Raw genomic sequence first — 22,329 nt, forward strand, 5'->3', positions numbered from 1 at the left:
TGTACTAGCTTAGGCTAGGGCAAGGAGATTGAGTATTTCCTTGAGAGAGGGGGCAGGGTAGTGGAATATTCTCTTCTAATCTATTTAGTGTTCATTGTAACCTGCATTATCATCTTTATTTCAGAATGTAATGTCAATATACCTCAAATTTTTCTTTACTGCCTGTTTTGTGGCGGTATCATACCGTGTATAGATGAAGGTTGGTTCAGAAAATGCAGCATCTTGCGGGATAGCAAAATCAAGTACTGCTTATGCAAGAACTGTAAATCAAGACTAGTTTAAGACAATAGCACATTGCATACGTCATACTAGTTTCAGATAATAGCATACCGATTCTCCAGAACAGATCAGAGAAGACCAAAGTAGATAACTCGTATATCCATTCTCAACAGAGTATGGTACAGTTAACTTGAGTATTCACAAAACACAGGGAACAAACTGAGAGATATTTGACGAGATACACAAACTTAAAATGTACTATAGAAAAAAAGTGCAGAAAATTTGACCCGAAACAAAACAACAGACATATCCAAGATATGAAATTGCCAACATATAATAGTGAAGTAAATTTGAGGTCAGGCTAAAGAAATAAGAATCTCTGCGTTGCAATATTATATCCGAATACATGATAAAGTTGACTACTAACAAGCACATTAATACTTCTTCAATCCTGAAGTCAAAGAATTTCATGCAGATCTCCATCATTTGCCGAGAAACCGTGTTTACTAAGCATGCCATTCCACCATTAGCTCTATTTTAAATCAAAACGCACCAATTATAACAATTCACAATGAGCCACTACGAGGAAAATCATAAATTTTATAGCATGATAAAACATGTTACAAGCACAAGGTATGTTTCTTCCTTTTGCGGCAAAAAAAGAACTCAAAATTAAAGTGTTGAATCCTAATTCATTTTTGAAACCAGTAACCCCGAAACACCTTCACTTCTGAGAAATGTAGCTATCTTTCCGGCCCTCGAAACCGGGCCTCATCAGCTTCTTCTCACGCTTGGCGATCTTCCGCATCTTCTTGTCCTTGATCCTCCCCTCGATGTTCTCCTTCCTCTTCTGCTGCCTATGCTCCTTAACCTTCTTCTGTCCCTCCACCCTCTCCTTCCACTTTTCGGAACTCTTGTCCTTTTTCCTCTTCTCCCTTTTGATGCTATCCTTGATCAACCTCGAATTGTCGTGCACCTTCACCCCCATTGCCCTGCTGGTGGCGGCCATCCACGATTCCCGCTCGGCGACTCCCGACTTTTCCCTCTTCACCTCTTGCAATCTCTGTGCTCTCTCCAATTCCTTCACCTTCGAAAGCTTCCCCTTCTTATTTTTCCTCCTATTTTTCAACTCCTCCTCATCTCCCAACCTCACTTTACCGTATTCAATAATTTCTTCCCCATCTTGGGACTCCACAACCTCCTTCCCAGTAACTCGTCCGGCAGATTCGTCACCTCTCTTCCGCTTCTTCCCGTTATTCTTCACATCCCTATTATCGATTTTTTTATCATCGCTCACCGCTCCACGGTTACCTCGCATCACTTCAATCTTTCTCCGTAACTTCTGTCGCAGTTCCTCGTATGTAACTGATTGATTCTGTTGACCTCGATCCAATTCCTCTTCGGCATTCACGAAACTGTCCTGGTTGGCAGCAGAAGACGAAGTTTTGCTTTCTGGGTCGAAGCGCTGGCGCCTGGAAAACTTCAGATTTTGTTTCGATTGTTGCTTCAACGAAGCCTTGGCTGCTTTAGAGAGGCCCTGGTACCATTGCTTCGAATCTTCATCCTTTGCCTGGTAAAACTTTGCGGGTATCAGTTCTATAAGGTGATCGAAGAACTCTGCGTTTGAATGTATAAGAGATTTCATGTCATCTGTGGCCTTGAAAGCGCGTGCTTTTTTCCTCATTTTCGCTGGAGGAACGACGGGTTTGGCGGCGGCGCTCTGTTTGTTCACGGTTTGAGTCGTGAGGTGTCGGGGTTACGAAATTATAAAGGAAAATGAAACTTGGGCTTTAGAATGTATTCGGGGCTTATTTTATTTCGGCCTCGGAATGTTATTTGGGCTTCTTTTCAGTTTTCCCCGGAAATTGTAATTTGACAGTGTTCATGTCCAACATTATATTATAAGTTTAATAAGCACTGGATCTAAATAAACTCCGTGTTAAATAATTTTTGTGTGAATTTAGATATCATATTAAAATTAAACCATTAAAAATGACTTTTTATATTATAAATGATATGATGATTTAATAATTTTTAAATACAGATAAAAAATTATATTATAAATGATATGATGATTTAATAATTTATAAATACAGATAAAAAATTTAAATAAATTATGACATCGTATATATAGATTATATACACATTTACTAAAATAGGTTTTTATGATTTTTTTTTTAATAAAATGATTTTTTTTTTAAATTTGAGAAGAATTATATTTTTTTTTCCTTACAAGATAGAGATTACCCAAAATTGAATGATTAATGTATTGTTATTCTTCTACAAGATTTTATTATCATCTTGTCTTCTTCAATGAAATCGTATTTTGTAAGACCGCCCAAACCTCTGGTTTCTCAATCGAGCGCCACCCAATGTTGTGCCTGGAACCCATAATTCAATCACCAAGTTCGTCTCGCAATATTATGCCTCCCCCGCCGGCCTTTCGAGCTTTGTGGTTACAACTTCCATCCAAATTAAGTGATCTTCATCCTGTACGTGAGGTATGGCCATTTTACTATGTACTTAATCAGTATATACTATGTTGTTGATTGGGATAATCTTTTTCGAAGCAAAAGCTGATTTGATTTCTCTAAATTGGTTCTTGATCCACTCCACTTTGCTACCCACGTCTATTTTATTATCTTCGAAAACCGATTTGTTTCGCCAATGCCATATTCCCCAAAGTGTAATAACAAATAGATTGTCCCAATCCTTGGCCATATTATTATGATGTTCCAGGCCCAGGTTTTCCCGCAGCCACTAATCAAAGCTCATATTCAAGCCTGATTGAAATGCAATAGCAGTAATATAATTACTCTATACCAGACTCTTCTTACTTCCTTACACTTACGAAAAATGTGTCAAAAAACACACCAAAATTAAATAATTTAAGGCCCTCAATTTTAATAATATAGTACAGATATAATATCGATACATTGGTGCTCGAACTCGAGCAGCAACTCGACCTAACTTGAAACTATCGGATGCTTTGCATTGAGGCGGAATGCGACGACGTTCACTTCCGACTACTTGCCTAGCTAGGATGCTAAAAAAATAAGTAATTAACACAGATTTTACTTGTATTTGTTTTTAGGCTCTCATATATATAATTTTATGTACACTTTGCCAAGTGTAATCATACTGAAGCTATTCTTTCCAATCAAATTTTGATTTTGTTGGGTGCAATAATTGTCCTTGCTTGGTAGAGCGATCGAACCGTGATGCTTGAGCTGCTGTGCGTTTAAAAGATTTGAGTTGCACCATTACTAGCTATAGCTTTTGGTAAAGCGGCAAGCGCTCGGTCCTACAATTGGTATCAGAGCTAAGGTCACGGGTTCGATTCCCATTGATTGCAAGGAGTGCAACTATTGGGAGGGAGATTATTGGGTGCAATAATTGTCCTTGCTTGGTAGAGCGATCGAACCGTGGTGTTTGAGCTGTTGTGCGTTTAAAAGATTTGAGTTGCACCATTACTACTAGTTATAGCTTTTGGTAAAGCGGCAAGCGCTCGGTCCTACAGATTTAAATTTTTTATTTTTTCAAGTAGAGATTATATAATTATATCTTCGGAAAAAATGTTTGATATGGTTTAAAAACCAAGGATAACATTACTTAAGAATATGTCACAGAAAAATGAGAGGCAAAAATTGAAATTGAGAAAGTGATTTGTTTAATACAATTAGGATTTGAGGGGGAATTAAAAGTACTATTCCATTTACAAATACTGAAACAGGATAAAGAATATAAATGTATTTCAAAAAAATTTGCAAAAAGACTAACCATAAGATTATTAAACTCAAACCAGTATATTTAAATTCAAAAAGACTTTATGAGTCTATTTCACAAATTAATTTTATGAGATTGATTTTCTATCCGACCCGATCCATGAAAAAACTGTTTTATAACAAAATTATTACTTTTTAATTTAGATATGGACGTCCAATAAATATTGTTTTATTTTTTTTTCGAACTTATCCTTTATATTTCTAAGAATATAGATATATCAATAAATTACAATCACATTCCCATTAAAAAAACAATTGAAATTTAAATATTCCTTTCTCTTTGCAACAAGAATAATGATAATTACAACATAATTTAAGGAAAGAGTAATAATAACAATTGACATAAATAATTATTATTTGTATCATAGTGATTCAACTATAACATACAAACCCCTCTTTATCACTTCTTTAATATAAATAAATCAATAAACTTACGTAGACTTTGCTAAAGCCCGGCCTGACGGCCATGAATAACCCTCGGAAGGCAAGTTACCGTTGGTGATCAGATTCTGCGGAATCCCATAAACGTCGGAGACGTCGCGCTGATTCACAACAGCGACGTTAACCTCGTCGTCTTCGTCTGAAGGCAGACGATCAAAAGTTGCATTCATGAAAGTTGCAGCCATGATCACCACTGGGCCCGAAGCAATCAGTGCTCCCACCACATTTCCTCCCACGACTTGCCCCTGAGCTCCGGCTAGATAGATGGTCAGACCTGTCACCCCTGGCGGGGACGGTGGTGGCAGAATTGATCCCAGCAATGAAAGTATCTCAAACCTGCCATGGAATATGTGGTTTTATGGCTTTATTTTGAATTTATGTCATTTATGAAGATGCATCTTAAAGAAATTTAAACTTATAAAATAAACTTGTATCGAAACTTTAATAGATCATTTCAATCTTGATTTCTTGAAAATTCTATATAGTATAGTATCGTGTGTGTATATATATAGTCCAAATAATGCAATGGATATATATTTCTGTAATGACTCCCTCATTTTGAATAAATTAAACGAGCTAATTTGGATTTGCAAAGACGTTGTTGGTGACATAATGCAAACCTGCCATGGAGTGTGACGATGGATCCCGAAGAAGATGGTTGCCGCAACGCAACATTTGTGACACATCCCGTAGCACTAAGCACGCAAACGCCACGCTGCTTTTTACGCGCAAAATTTATCAAACTCTCACTCAAGTCACAACCCGAAGTCACCTCCATTGCATGTGCCTTCAACGCATTAGCACTATCCCTGGTGATGATTATCGGGGGCTTCGGCTTGTTCTTGGACCCGGCGGGCCTACCACGGGGTCGCCTTGTTGCTGCATCGATTCGTTGGTCATTTTCGAACGTGGGTTTAGTTGCGGGGAGCATGAGATCTCCTCCTCCAGCCATTTTGTTAAACTTGTTTTTCTTGGTTAAAAATGGTGTAATTTTGAGTTTGCGAAGTGGGGTTTAAGTAGGGGGAAATGCAAGATAATTATATGATGAAAAGGTGAATGAAATGATTATAGATTAGGACACGGTTAAGTGAGTGAAGTGATATAGTAATAGATTATAGCTTAGGTTTCATTCCTAACTTGCAACAAATTTTTGTTTCATGTCAATTGCCTTCTCCAACAAACATTAATTTCACCATTAATCATAAAAGCATATCATGACATAGTTTAGACGATTTTGGCTTTTATACTAGATAAATTTGTCGCAATTTTATTCAATTTCTAAATGGAATAGTACTTTTAATTATGGCAAGTAATTGTTGCGAATGGCTCAAATAATTATGGCAAAAATTTGTGTGAGACACTATCACGAGTCTTATTTTGTGAGACGGATGTCTTATTTGGGTCATTCATGCAAAAATATTATTTTTTATGTTAAAAGTATTACTTTTTATTGTGAATATCGGTAGGGTTGACCCGTCTCACATATAAAGATTCGTATTATCGTCTCACAAAGGACATACTCAATAATTATACAAGTACTCAGGTTCAAGCAAGTGCGACTGTGAAGTGTGAACAATGACTCCATTAATAATTACGTTTGTATCTAGTTCTTGAAATATCAACATTGCTTTTTTTAAAACTGCCTTTCACAGTTTCACGTCCCAATTTCCCAATTTAAAAAAATTAAAACTGGACCTTTTTTGTACTTTACAATTAACTAAATCGCTAAAGAAAACATATATAATCGACTAAAACCAATTTCCCAATTTAAAAAAAATTAAATAAGTGAAATTACTTTTATATAATATTAAAAAGGATTGCTAAAAATAAATTTAAACATCCACCATTTTCTTTAATATAACTTTTAGAAATATCTAATTTGGGTGGTAATAATTCAGGTTACTGTATCGACCATGCATGTTCCACCGAAGAAGAAGGTTCCCATGCCTTTCACGTCCCAAACGAGGTCATTTAATTTCCCAAGCTACGGCGGCCGATGCATCCTTTGAACTGGAAATGCGCCAACTTAAGTCAAAGATTTGTTATTTAGGTATTACGAGATTTTTCGATTGATACTAGATTCTGTATTTTGCTGGAGCATTAGGAGGATCTTATCACTTTAACCTTGTCTATTTAATTTGAATTTGCATATACTTTTTGTTTCGAATTCATAATTGTGTGGATAAGTTCAAATGATCTTATCATGATTTTAAAATAGTATAGGATATAAAACGGTGTAAACGAATTGAATCTTAATTGAATATCACGAAAATTCCAAGATCGTTCGAATTCGAGTTCTCTAATAAATATAAGAAGGCAGATGATACATATTTTATAAACCAATAAAGAAAATATGACTAGTGAGCTTCTGCATTTTATAATCTCTTCTCCTTGACTATGCTATTGAAATAAATTTATTTCCTGTTTTTCCTAAATAAAATAAAAAGGTCATATTTAATCAAATGACTTTTTTAAAGAAGTTAGTTATGCTTTGCTGCATCTAAAAATATGGTAATATGTCTCAAAAAATAGTAGTTTTAATAATTCAGGGCACAGAGCCCAACTAAGTTGATCGAATTTTACTATTGGGCCACTCCTCCAGTACCCATCTTGCCTACGCGACTTTAAAAATTTTTCTAATCGTCTTTTTAAATATGTTATGTAATAATTGAATTTTATATCAGAATGTTGAGGATTTATTAATTTTAGTGTCCAATCTCTAAAAATATTTATATATATAGTTTTGATAGATTATCTACTAACTGTGTTTACGTTTGTGTATATAGTTAATGTGATACTTACCCAATAAATAAATAAATAAATAAATATATACATATATATTGCGTGTGGGACTAGAAGGGAAATGGAGATTCAACCTTGAGTGTGGATTGGGCTTAGTTATTCAAATTTAAATATTTGAAAAGTCGTAATTATAGATTATATAAAAAAAATTGAATTGAAATTAAATTCCAATAATGGTGTACATATATTCTATCACAACATAACTATGTTTGAAATTTTAGATGATTTTGTCACTACTATCGATGTTTTTTTTTTATCAAATCGACCTTGTTTTTATACAATTTTCGCCCCCAAACCAGAATAAAGCTCTACACTAACCCTTTTACATTTCTTTTTTATATCAATACTTTCTAGTTTAATTTTGTTTAGTGACGTTGACTCAACTAAGTCATGCACATTATATTATGTATCTCAAAATTGGACCTTCCTGTTTGCATAATATTTCGATTTGCGGACGTGCTAGATGTAAATATACACCAATTTGTGTAAAAATTATAAAAATCTAACTTCTAAAATTCACGACGATGTGGACACTAAATTTAACCGTTTGTTATAATCTCCTAAGCTAATACAACACTAGAACGAAAGAAAAGACAATAGAAATTGATGAACAAAGAGAGTCTCACGGTCAATTTGTGAGACATCCTTATTTGGGTCCCCAGAAATATGCTAGAGTATACTTTATTGTGAATAGGGTAGTTGACTCTCACACAACGTCTCACTGAGACCCTCATTGATGAATAACTCCCACAATTGTGCACAAATCAATAGGAAATCACAAAAACATGAAAAATATAACAAAATAGTGCTAAAATATGCCTGGAAAAGTATGAAAAACTTGACTAAATTTATGAGAATTCTGCAGGGAGTTGCTTGGAGTTGTGCGAGAGATTGTTGTTTTTGTCTTATGCCGATTGCCTCCTTTTTCTTCACTGTGCGGTGCAGTTTCTTCCACTCCCTCATGACTCACGATCTTCTCTCATTTTCTCCCACGGTCCTTCTCTGTCCACGATCTCCTTATTTTGATGTTATCTGCTCATTTAAATATATTAATGGACCTCTTGTTTTTCTTTATTAATTTAAACTTTTGAGCTTAAACAATTAATTGGGACCAATTTATTTTTTTGGTGCAAACACTTCCTTACTAGAATTATCAACCAAATTGAATTTTTTTATTTGTAAAATCACGAGTCCAATTTTGGTTTTTGTTTTTCATTTTTTACGTATACATGAATTACGACCTGAAAATCAAATATTCCACCTGTAATTACTAATCAACATAAATTAATTGCTTTGAATATATATATATATATATATATATATATATATATATATATATATATATATATATATATATATATATATATATATATACCAAGACTTTGAATCCATGTAAATTACTCTTTCCAAATTTAATACATTGAGTCTAGTCGGGCCACGACATGTGACAAAGTCCGATGAATTTGGTTTCAATAATGTCCTGATCCTTTTGGCACCACATTTTGGACCATGTAAAACCTTGTCAAGTGGGCAATACCTATATTTTGTCTTGTATAGTTGATTGAATATACTCTATACTTTTTTAATGAACTAATTTTTTGTTATATGCCCGTGGTATTAAAATATTTATGTAAAACGTCTTTAACAGCTATACCGTCGCAATATTGTCACGGTTTTTGAGTATATGTCGCTTGGCTAAGACGACGAGCCATTCTGTTACGGATCAGGAAACTGTCGCTAGAACCGTCGTCTTACCCGTTTTGTGACGGCTAAAACCGTCGCAAATCGTTTTTTTTTTTTTTTAGTGAATGGATAACTATTGATTTTGTGAAAATAATTGTTGCTCCAATATAAATATAAGTACTATATGATATATCTTCGGCTCTTTGATTATTAATAGAAGAACAACTGAAAATTCCAACACAGATGAAATGTGAGAGCATTAATATTTTAAAATTAAAATAATTTTATTTTATAACGCTGCTTTATAATTATATTGTATATTTTGTTATGAGTTGAATATAAATTAATAGATTTTTAATTTATGATAATATTTTTTCCTGTATATTAAATATAAATTTAGAATGTGATATTAATTATTTATTAATTTTTAAACAGTTTTTATTGTGTAATGACTAAAATTCAAAAATATTTAATTTTAAACGGATCTAACTCGAATTAGACCTATTGAATTTTAGGATGGAGGGAGAACGAGTCTAACATGAGATGGCATAGGTCCCGAGTTTGGTCAAATCGGCCTCACACTTGTCTCGTTTTCATATCTAAATGAGAGAGTGTCAGTATATCCAGGGCCTCCCCTGCATCAAAGCTCGACGAGTCCGGGTCCGGGTCCAAGTTGGACGCACAAACCTTTACAAATTAAACATATTTTTAATTCTAGGAATTACACAATAAAAAAAATCAAAAAAGTTGATATATTTATAAAAATTATTCCAAATCATAATATTTTAATAATAAATTTAAGAAGTGATGAAAAAATCTACTAATAAGGTTAAGTGTCATAACATCTATTATTAATATAATAAAATAAATACTTTAATAATATATAATGGTGTGGGTCCACTGAAACCCGTTAACTTTCTCGGACCCACTCTTAGATATGTCTCAAACGAGTAGGTTTAATGTAAGACTGTTTTATTATCAATCTAATAATAAATTACTGACTTGATATCAATCAAAATAACTTTAACGAGCTAGTCTAATGAAATTATTTAAAATTAAAACTAAAACAAGTCACAATTAATTAAATATTTTAATAATTAAAATTTAACCAAATAAATAAATAAACATTCAACGCTATCGCTATTTCAACATTGTAGTGTTTCTCTGACTTTCGCAGAAAATCACGCCCCCATAGAAGTAAGAACTCTAAAACAAGGTATTTGTAAAACAATAAAATATTATAATTAAAACATAGGAGTAGTAGTAACACAGGTATGTGACCCACTCGGCCTCTCACGTCCTTTACGAATTTTTATATAGACATCTTTTTTATATATATCGTAAGTCAAAATAGAAATTCGTGCACTAAGTAAATTCTTGGGCTAATACAATGTCTCCAGACTACGCTAATCAGATAAATTACGTTGGTAAAACTAATTGGTTCGAGAAGAGTTAATAGAATGAATCAGAAATTAAGCACTAACCTATTCTCAACCACAAACCATATACTTTCTCACAAACAAATCCGTCCCATTTACACTTCAATTTTGGGAGTTTAATATTTAATTAATTAAAAATATATGATTTTAAAATATCATTTATTCTCCATAAGAAATTCCAAACGCCTTTTACTTTTTTTAATAGTCAAATGCAATTTTCTTAGGAACAGAGAAGAAAATAAATATATTTATCTTGATATTACATTATGACATTTTTAAACTTGATTAGTTATTTTCCGAATAGTAGGTCTAATGTGAGACCGTCTCACGGATCTCAATATGTGAGACGGGTCAACTCTACCCATATTCACTATAAAAAGTAATACTCTTAGCAGAAAAATCAATACCTTTTCATGGATTACCCAAATAAAGATCCGTATCACAAAATATGACCCGTGAGACCGTCTCACACAAATTTTTACCTTTTCATAAATAAATTTAGTAGTTACATAAGATGCATACATATGACAAAGAAAACAGGTTTGAGGTATCAATTTAGAAACATGGTGGGATTTGATACTTGATATTTTGTCTGTATCCCTTCAGTTATTAAGCCTTTTCCCTTAAGTTGACCTACCTATTAAATATTTACAACCAACACAAATTTATATCACTTGAAGTCAATGTTTCTTATGAATTTTTTAAATATTTCGGATCAAACTCGAACATCTACTTAATTTGATCGAAGTTCAAGATTAAACATAAATATATATGATTCCAGCTTTAATTATTATTATTATTATACAAATATATTCAATTCGATTCTGTTTAGTAGTCTGATAAATTAAAACCATAAGTTAACCTCGTACGCGGTTGTGTCAACTGTCACGTGCGTATTCTTTTTTCCAAATAACACGCGCGATTGAACAGTTCATCGTCCCTGTAGTCGATGGCCCATGCTTGACCAACTTGGGATCATTTGCTCTAAGTGGGCCCATTTTCCAAAATCCTGGATTTTATATTATTTATTTTCTATTTTTGACCATATTTTGAAACTTTTATTATATATATATATATATCCATTTTCTGAAATATCTATTTTCCACGCCATGTCACGACCTTATCCACAAGGCTTCGACTCAAAAGGGTAGACCACGCACAATTAAAATAATTGCAATTACTTTTTAGCATCGCAAGGTTTTGAGGATTAATTTATATTTTTTTAATATTTAACTCAAATTTTATAATTGACTAGTGTCGTACATCATTATATTATCCATGAGTCAAACGATGCTAATTTTAAAAATTAAAATTGAACACACGATAATTGTAAGCTGTGATATTCGATTACCTTACTCAAAATTCATTGTATTAATTAATTTAAACGATCTAATGAAAATTCATCCGAACAATTTTAATATTAATATAAGTTTTCAATAATTTATTTATTACTTGATTTGAATCCAAAAATCACTCAAAAAATTATGGAGAAATTGCAATTTCTATCTTTTATATCTGATTATTTGGGTTTTTGATAATTTAAGTTATCAAAATCATTTTATTTTGTTTTTGCTTGAGATTTTAATTATTTTCCGATTTACATCTAACGTGTGGGGACCCGGGCTCTAATTCTTTTTCTTGGGATTAAATGGATTGTTATTAAAAACGTGGGTCAAATTTTTGCTTTTTACATTACATCTAATGTAAACAAACCAGCATGAGTTCTTTATTTAAATACAACATACAAACATCAAATACATGTATTGTTCTGTATGTTTTCCCTAACCAGTAATAAAGGACAGTACATAATAAAAGACGACTACTGGTCCATCTGCTACGCCCGAGATCTCCACGCTAACACGATCATCTCTGTCTCGACCCAAATCCTGCCCCACCTGTTGTTATGCACACATACAGACATAACAACAGCCGGAAAACCGGTGAGAACACATCCCAGTATAAACATGTGAACATGCATATAAATACTATAAAACATGAAACATGCTGATATGAATGTCATTCATATAAAATCATGAAATGCGAGCCTAATCATGTCTAGATGCGACTCGACTAAAACTCTAGGGATCCCGGTGTGAATAAGACGATCTATCACCTACCCTCCCAATCGGGGTGACGGTACGTCTTATTCCTAGACTTCGGCCTGATCTGTATCCACGTCTACAATAGGGGGGTGATCTTCCCCTAAGCTGGGATAGAACCGAACGTCTAGAAGTCTGCCTGATCTCCAGACTGTCCTATCTTAATGCATGAATACAAAATCTGTAAACAAGCATAATCATCTAATGCAATGTAACATGATCTGTAAACAAAGCATAATAGGAATTGAATATAAGTTCTAATAAACATCTAATGCAATGTAACATGATCTGTAAACAAAGCATAACGAGATTTGCATATAAACAAATCTATAATAATACCTATATCAAGATATAAACAATAAAACTCGTATGTGATTTTAGTTGGGAAACTCAAATGTGATCTCATTTGAGTCGTGATTCCCCAAAACAAAGCATGTAGTATACCTTTCGTCGTAGAATTGCTGTTACAGTCGTGAAGATGAATCTGCAATAGAAATGACTCTTAACACTTCTACTTCTACTGAGAGCTCGTAGGAATGACTCTAAACTGAGACCTCGCGTCTCTATTTATAGACAATGATCGGAAGATCCGATCCACTTCGGACGCTCCGATCTGACACACTTCGGACGCTCCGAACTCACTTCGGACGTTCCGAATCCTGCATGTCTTCCACGTCTCTAGCCAACTGTCTCGGATGATCCGAACTACGATCGGTCGATCCGAACTCTGCATGCCATCCATGTGTCCAGCCACCTGGCTCGGACGCTCCGAACGCCGATCGGACGATCCGAACACATCGGACGTTCCGATCCTGGTTCGGTCCTTCCGGTCTCACCGAAATATAAATAAGCCAACATTCTCGATATCGGTCAATCTAATCTCAATAGATATCATTTCTTATTTCTTATGGTTATGTACAATCTTCACAACATATCTATGAATTCGTACATGTCAATCATTGCTCTGGGCATTACATTTCTCCCCCTCTAAGACAGAAGTTCGTCCTCGAACTGAAGTAACCATACAAAGTATCTAAAACAGTTTGATAATCTAAAACTGAATACATACTCATATCATATAAATAACTCGGGGTGTTTCTGCCTCATGTTTTCTTCCGTTTCCCACGTCGCTTCCTCAATGCCATGTCGACTCCACTGAACTTTCACAAGTGGAATGGTCTTCGTTCTGAGCTGTTTGTCCTTTCGATCAAGAATCTGTATCGGTCGTTCTATATAGCTCAAGGTTTGATCAAGTTCAGCTTCGTTCGGTTGAATAACATGAGAAACATCTGGCATATATCTGCGTAACATTGATACATGAAATACATCATGTATTCCGGATAAAGAAGGAGGAAGAGCAAGTCGATAAGCTCGATCGCCAATCTTTTCAAGAATCTCGTACGGACCAATGTATCGAGGAGATAGCTTCCCACGTTTGCCAAATCGCACAACGCCTCTAAAAGGAGAAATTTTCAAGAATACTCTATCTCCTGCCTCAAATATTAATGGTCTACGTCGGATGTTGGCGTATTTTGCTTGTCGATCTTGTGCTGTCTTCATTCTCTTCTGAATGATCTTTACCTTCTCAGTCATGTCACGAATCATATCTGGCCCAAGTTCTGGTACTTCTGAAACATCATTCCAATATAGCGGAGATCTGCACCTCTTGCCATACAAAGCTTCAAACGGTGCCATCTCAATGCTTGTTTGATAGCTATTATTGTATGAGAATTCGCAAAGAGGTAGGGAATCTTGCCAACTAATGCCAAAATCTAGCACGACGGCTCTCAACATATCCTCTAATGTCTGGATAGTCCGTTCTGACTGTCCGTCTGTCTGAGGATGGTAAGCAGTGCTCAGGTGTAATGTCGTACCTAAGGCCTGCTGTAAACTGTGCCAGAAGTGAGAAGTGAATCGTGGATCACGATCTGATACGATGGACTTCGGCACTCCATGTAATCTGACTACCTCTCGAATATAAATCTCCGCCATCTGATCCTGTCTATACGTCATTCTATAAGGGATGAAACAAGCAGATTTGGTCAATCTGTCAATAATGACCCAAATCGCATCGCAACCTCTGGATGATCGAGGTAACTTCGTCACGAAATCCATGGAAATGTGGTCCCATTTCCATTCTGGAACGGATAAACTCTGAAGTAAACCCCCCGGCTTCTTCCTCTCGGCCTTCACCTGTTGGCAGTTCAAGCATTTAGACACAAATTCGGCAATGTCTGACTTCATTTGTTTCCACCAGAATTGGGTCTTCAAGTCATTGTACATCTTCCTGCCACCAGGATGAATGCTGAACCGACTACAATGTGCCTCCGTCAGAATCTGCTGTCTCAAATCTGCAACATCTGGCACAACTAGACGGTTATTCACGTACAACACATGATCTCGTACCTGATATTCTGATACATGCCCTGATCTGACCATTTGGATTGATCTTTGCACATTCTGATCAGTTCTTTGTGCTTCCTTAATCCTCATAATCAAATTGGGCTCAACTTGGATCGTAAAGAGTCGTAGTGGCTTACTATCTGTATCAAATTCTAATCCAGATGTACAGCAATTTTCAACTAACTTGTTAACACCTATCGTCGATAAGGACAAAGAACATACCTTACGACTCAAGGCATCGGCTGCTGCATTTGACTTTCCTGGATAATATTTGATTTCACAGTCAAAGTCTTTCAGAAGATCTAGCCATCTACGTTGCCTCATATTCAATTCTGATTGAGAAAATAGGTACTTTAAGCTCTTGTGATCGGAAAAGATCTCAAATTTCTCGCCATAGAGATAATGACGCCAAATCTTTAATGCAAACACGATAGCCGCCAATTCAAGATCATGAATGGGGTATCGAACTTCATGTGGCTTCAATTGTCTCGAGGCGTATGCGATCACATGATCTCGCTGCATAAGAACACATCCCAAACCTCTATGAGAAGCATCACAATATACAACAAAATCACCTGTACCTGAAGGTATCGTCAATACTGGAGCACTGGTCAGCCTTTTCTTCAATTCAACAAAGCTAGACTCACACTCCTCTGACCAAACAAATGGTGCATTCTTTTGTGTTAATTGAGTTATTGGTTTTGCAATACTGGAGAAATCTTTGATAAATCTTCTGTAGTATCCGGCTAAGCCCATGAAACTGCGTATTTCTGGTACAGAAGTCGGTCTCGACCAACTAATCACAGCTTCCACTTTACTCGGATCAACAGAAATACCATCTCCAGAAATGATATGTCCTAAGAAGACAACTCTATTCAACCAAAACTCACACTTTGACAATTTAGCATACAGTCGCTCGTTCCTCAACGTCTGCAAAACAATTCTGAGATGCTCTGCATGCTCATTTCTGTTCTTCGAATACACCAAAATGTCATCAATGAAGACAATCACAAATTCATCTAGATATCTCTGAAACACTTGGTTCATCAAGCCCATAAATACCGCAGGAGCATTTGTTAAACCAAAAGGCATGACAATAAATTCGTAATGTCCATACCTGGTTCGAAACGCTGTCTTTGGTATGTCTATATCTCGAACTCTGAGCTGATGATAACCAGAACGTAAATCAATCTTAGAATAGACCGAGGATCCCTGCAACTGATCAAATAGGTCATCGATCCTAGGCAAAGGATATTTATTCTTGATCGTTGCCTTGTTCAACTGCCGGTAATCGATACACAACCGCATCGACCCATCTTTCTTTCGCACGAACAGCACCGGAGCGCCCCAAGGAGATACACTAGGTCTGATATATCCTTTGGCTAGAAGATCTTCTAATTGTGCTTTCAATTCTTTGAGTTCGATGGGTGCCATCCTATATGGAGCTCTCGAAATAGGTACGGTACCTGGCGCAAGTTCAATGCTGAAATCTATCTCACGAACCGGAGGTAATCCTGGGATCTCATCTGGAAAAATATCTGGAAATTCCCGTACTACTGGCAGATCTGCCAATGCCGGGCTCGACTTCTGCATATCTACAGCATAAACAAAGAAACCATCCGCTCCTTTCTGTAACAGTCTGTTCATAGTAAGAGCCGAAATCAAGGGAATCCGAGATCTGGAACCCTTCCCGTAGAATTTCCACTCGTCTGTCATCTCGGGTCTGAATCTGACAATCTTGTGGAAACAATCCACGGTGGCTCTGTACTTCGTTAGCATGTCAATACCGACTATACAATCAAAATCAGCTAGACCCAACACTATACAATCTAGGTCAATCTCATGCCCCTCAAACTGTAGAATGCAATGTCTAACCGTAGTTACAGATATTAATCCACTTCCCAACGGAGAATTAATAGACACAACGTCTAACAAAGACTCAACAGGCAATGAATGCAACAATGCAAATCGTTCTGAGATGAATGTATGCGATGCACCTGTATCTATCAAGATATAAGCAGGATAACCATAAAGGAGACAGTTACCTGCTATAACATCATCTGGTGCATCTTGTGCTTGCTCCTCTGTCAACGCAAACACTTGGGCCTGTTGCCTCGGAGGTTGAGTCACAGTCTGACTACCTCGGCCTCTGGGTGGAGTCGGTGCTGGTGGAGGCTGAAAAGAGTGAACCGACGATGCCTGCCGCTCAAACTGAGGTACTGAACCGGATGCTCTTCCACTCTGGCCTTGCTGTACACCTCTCTGTGGACAGACTTTGGCAAAATGCCCCGGTTGCCTACAAATGTTGCATCGACCTGTAACTCCCTGGCACTGTTCAGTCGCATGCTTCCCTCCACAGGAACTGCAATAAACACCTGTATACCTGCTACTCTGATCAAAACCAGTCTGTCTTGATCCGCTGGAGCTCGACGAACTGCTCCCTGGTCTTTTAAACTGTTTCCCCTTCGCCTTCAGCTGTTCTTTGCGTCCACTACCACTACCACCACTTTCGAATCGAGGAGGAGGCACTTGGGATGGAGGTAGTGGCGGTCTCGGACTCGGTGCAACATACGGAGCACTCCGTTGTCTAAGCAATCCTGCTTCAGCTCCTTTGGCACGATTCAATGCATCCGAGAAGTTATCGGGTCTCCCAGTATTGACCAATGTAAAGATATCTGGATTCAGGCCATTTATAAACTGATCCGCCATGGCCTCGTCATTTCCTGAAACATGGGGTGCAAAACGAAGCAAAGAAGAGAATTTAGCAACGTACTCTTCAATGTTCAATGGCCCTTGCCTCAGGTTTGCGAATTCAGCGCCTTTATCTTTACGGTAGGATACAGGGAAGAATCGCTGATAAAACTCGGTCTTGAATACCTTCCAAGAAATTTCGGTACCCCGTTGCTCTAAAGCTCTCCTAATGTTCAACCACCAATTCTTTGCTATATCTTGCAATTGATGGCCAATTAGCTTGATCCTCTTCTCATCACTGTACTCCAACGAGTCGAATAGCATCTCAATATCTTCAAGCCAACTTTCGCACTCGATGGCATTCTCGGTACCTTTTAAAGTGGGAGGTCGAAAGGATTGGAATCGCTTCAGCAACGTCTCCATAGGGGTCGCTGTAACATCCATAGAATCTCCGGATGTACTCCCCTGCTCTGGCGCTGCTGGTCGTAGAGGTACGGCTGCTCTTCTAGGAGGCATATCTAATAATCCAACTGATTAGTAAACAAGATATACAACTGTCTCAGCCATCATCTAGTCAGTTACCTCTGATCTAGAATCGGTTCTGATTCAGTCAATCACATGCTGAAATTAATCAAATACCAAACAACATGTAATAAGAAAGCAATAATCATGCTAGCACATCATCAAGCAAGGAAGAAGACTCGATCTACCCCGCTCATTCTATCCTATTTCAGTCTAACGGAACTATCGGCCAGTCTAACGGAACTATCGGCTCTGATACCACCTGTTGTGGGGACCCGGGCTCTAATTCTTTTTCTTGGGATTAAATGGATTGTTATTAAAAACGTGGGTCAAATTTTTGCTTTTTACATTACATCTAATGTAAACAAACCAGCATGAGTTCTTTATTTAAATACAACATACAAACATCAAATACATGTATTGTTCTGTATGTTTTCCCTAACCAGTAATAAAGGACAGTACATAATAAAAGACGACTACTGGTCCATCTGCTACGCCCGAGATCTCCACGCTAACACGATCATCTCTGTCTCGACCCAAATCCTGCCCCACCTGTTGTTATGCACACATACAGACATAACAACAGCCGGAAAACCGGTGAGAACACATCCCAGTATAAACATGTGAACATGCATATAAATACTATAAAACATGAAACATGCTGATATGAATGTCATTCATATAAAATCATGAAATGCGAGCCTAATCATGTCTAGATGCGACTCGACTAAAACTCTAGGGATCCCGGTGTGAATAAGACGATCTATCACCTACCCTCCCAATCGGGGTGACGGTACGTCTTATTCCTAGACTTCGGCCTGATCTGTATCCACGTCTACAATAGGGGGGTGATCTTCCCCTAAGCTGGGATAGAACCGAACGTCTAGAAGTCTGCCTGATCTCCAGACTGTCCTATCTTAATGCATGAATACAAAATCTGTAAACAAGCATAATCATCTAATGCAATGTAACATGATCTGTAAACAAAGCATAATAGGAATTGAATACAAGTTCTAATAAACATCTAATGCAATGTAACATGATCTGTAAACAAAGCATAACGAGATTTGCATATAAACAAATCTATAATAATACCTATATCAAGATATAAACAATAAAACTCGTATGTGATTTTAGTTGGGAAACTCAAATGTGATCTCATTTGAGTCGTGATTCCCCAAAACAAAGCATGTAGTATACCTTTCGTCGTAGAATTGCTGTTACAGTCGTGAAGATGAATCTGCAATAGAAATGACTCTTAACACTTCTACTTCTACTGAGAGCTCGTAGGAATGACTCTAAACTGAGACCTCGCGTCTCTATTTATAGACAATGATCGGAAGATCCGATCCACTTCGGACGCTCCGATCTGACACACTTCGGACGCTCCGAACTCACTTCGGACGTTCCGAATCCTGCATGTCTTCCACGTCTCTAGCCAACTGTCTCGGATGATCCGAACTACGATCGGTCGATCCGAACTCTGCATGCCATCCATGTGTCCAGCCACCTGGCTCGGACGCTCCGAACGCCGATCGGACGATCCGAACACATCGGACGTTCCGATCCTGGTTCGGTCCTTCCGGTCTCACCGAAATATAAATAAGCCAACATTCTCGATATCGGTCAATCTAATCTCAATAGATATCATTTCTTATTTCTTATGGTTATGTACAATCTTCACAACATATCTATGAATTCGTACATGTCAATCATTGCTCTGGGCATTACATAACGCAACGTCGACATGATGTTAACATGAAATGTATGATATCATATCAACACTTTAATGAAAAATATCCGAAATTTATAAAATAGTGAAGATATTATACTAGGATTGAAATTAGATATATACATTAATAAAATTGCAAAGAAATAAATATATACGATCCATCAAAATTATGAGTAACACGATAATACTATCGAGAGAATAAAATAAATCAATGTAGACTACTATATATTGATCATATTAATATGGCAAAAACTTGTGTGAGACGGTCTCACGGGTCGTATTTGTGAAAAAATATTATTTTTTATGCTAAGAGTATTACTTTTTATTGTGAATATGGGTAGGGTTGACCCGTCTCACATGAGACTCACTCTATTAATATTTAATACATTAAATTGTTATGATGTTGTAATATATATAAATCTTAGGGAGTGATCACACATATGTAATCCTTTTTCCATTAAAGAGAGAAACGTGTTGGCTAACCTATGTTAAAACATTGCTTGCATGCATGAGTTAGCAAAAAACAAACAAAAATACTTCATGAAAATATTGTGATTCGCTAATGAGTTTTTCGATTCTACGTACTTCATAAATTTAGGTTATATTTGAATGAAACGTATTTAAAACGAAAATTAATAGAAAATATTTATTCAGCAATCTTTATAACTAAAATAAGCTTCACCCAAACCCAAGGTTACAATGTGGTCACGTGATAGTTCCCTATTTTATTTGTAAAATGGAACAAATGACGTCGCAACGTGGAATAGTTTGGTATATGGGATAATAGAGAGATTGATAAATAATCATCTTTTATATCAAGTTTGATACCTTTTTAGAAAGTCTGTGATTATATCATGGGCCCTTGATAAATCATTTTATATAGGGATAAAATATTTTTTTTATGAGATGTGATAATTTTAATCTAATGATAAAAACACCACAAATAACTTAATTGCCATCAATATATAAAAATCTTAAACCCTATTGTTCTCTCATTTTACTTGTAGGTAGAAATTAAAATCAAATAAATATTTGTGTTTTTTTTATATTATATAATATAATATGATAAATATATAATTGAACTCGAGATAATTATATAAATGATTTGTATAAATATCAATAAAATTATTAGTATCACTCTATTAACTTAAAAATTTATATTTGACTTGACTCACAAAACCAAAGGCTCAATTATCATATTATATAATATATAAAATTAGGTAAAAAAATAAAAATAAATCATGCAAGCACTATCGGCGCATGAACATATAAGAAATATGAACTCAAGCAACAAATTCAGGCTAATTTTATCATTACAATCTAATATACAAATTTAATCACACTTATTAAAATCATATCAAACATTAAATATAATATCATACATCTTATTTATCATTAATTTATCCATATATTATATATCACATGTTTATCTTATCATGTGTATCAAATTATGCCTAAATATATTATAAATTTTGAAGTAATTACAGTAAGTACTTTGATATGAGCTTTAATTTTAGCTCAAAACATTCTATATAAATATATATTTGATTTGATGTACTTATCAGAACTTTTAACAAATACACATAAATAAATATTATATATACATGTAACGTGTATGTCAAGTTACAATTTGGAGTTATTAATTCTCTCAATGAAAATAAAATAAATGAATATGTTATATAATATTCAAATATAAAAAATCATCCGTCAACCTCACGTCATATATTCGAATCCAAAATATAAATAAATTTAAGAATTTAGAATATTCGAATTTGAACTCGATTATTCAAAGAGTATGGCATTTGATCAGACATGGAATATTAACGGAAAGTCTACTTCTTGTTTAACAAACTAATCATCCGCTAATATTATTTAATAACGATTATTAGCACATGATTAATGGACCGCCCCTCACCTACCAAATTGCGATACCGCTTGACCTCATTTCCCACACGCGCGTTAATAATTTTTAGATTTTTATAAAATATTATGATTACCGTTGAATTATACTAAATGAAGGACTATCATTATTTTTTTGAAAATATGTCCCACATTAATGTACTTATTATGACCATTCTCATATTTTTTTTTATGCATGACTAATAATAGAGTGGGTCTCATGTGAGACCGTCTCACGGATCATAATCTATGAGACGGGTCAACCATACACATATTCACAATAAAAAGTAATACTCTTAGCATAAAAAGTAATATTTTTTCATGAATGACACAAATAAGAGACTCATCTCATAAATACGACCCATGAGACCGTCTCACATAAGTTTTTGTCCTAATAATAATATACAAAAATTTCAATGAAATCGTATACAAATGTCTTTATCTTATTAATGAAAATATATTATAAAAAAATAAGAAGTTAGATTTGAGAAAATAAAATAGATAATAATATTTATTTTTTTAAACGAAAGAAAAATAATTTCCACCAAGAAAAGAACTAATTCATATGGAAAGCTAACGTTTGCCGTCCAACGCCTCCCTTCCAATTACGAGTC

At 35.5% G+C, this 22,329-nt stretch overlaps 2 protein-coding genes across 2 annotated transcripts; both read right to left on the reverse strand.

Annotated features, from left to right (window-relative positions):
• Positions 1-799: 799 nt before the first annotated feature.
• LOC140825792 (uncharacterized) lies at positions 800-1,969 on the reverse strand. The gene has a single exon (XM_073187753.1). The coding sequence runs from the start codon at positions 1,901-1,903 to the stop codon at positions 944-946; it is 960 nt and encodes a 319-aa protein (XP_073043854.1). The 5' UTR covers positions 1,904-1,969; the 3' UTR covers positions 800-943.
• Positions 1,970-4,392: 2,423 nt separating this feature from the next.
• LOC140828121 (AT-hook motif nuclear-localized protein 16-like) lies at positions 4,393-5,379 on the reverse strand. The gene is made up of 2 exons (XM_073191104.1): positions 5,066-5,379; positions 4,393-4,781 (listed from the first exon to the last, which is right to left on the reverse strand). The coding sequence occupies exons 1-2, from the start codon at positions 5,374-5,376 to the stop codon at positions 4,436-4,438; spliced, it is 657 nt and encodes a 218-aa protein (XP_073047205.1). The 5' UTR covers positions 5,377-5,379; the 3' UTR covers positions 4,393-4,435.
• Between the last annotated feature and the right edge of the window lie 16,950 nt (positions 5,380-22,329).

The sequence above is a fragment of the Primulina eburnea genome, chromosome 3 (assembly GCF_022965805.1).
Source record: "Primulina eburnea isolate SZY01 chromosome 3, ASM2296580v1, whole genome shotgun sequence".
Lineage (NCBI taxonomy): Eukaryota > Viridiplantae > Streptophyta > Magnoliopsida > Lamiales > Gesneriaceae > Primulina > Primulina eburnea.

Excerpts from the sequence above, each read along its gene's own strand:
- LOC140825792 (XM_073187753.1), bottom strand. The coding sequence starts at position 1,903 with ATGAGGAAAAAAGCACGCGCTTTCAAGGCCACAGATGACATGAAATCT.
- LOC140828121 (XM_073191104.1), bottom strand. The coding sequence starts at position 5,376 with ATGCTCCCCGCAACTAAACCCACGTTCGAAAATGACCAACGAATCGAT. Across the intron at positions 4,782-5,065 it reads ATCGTCACACTCCATGGCAG|GTTTGAGATACTTTCATTGC; the intron begins GTTTGCATTATG and ends ATTCCATGGCAG.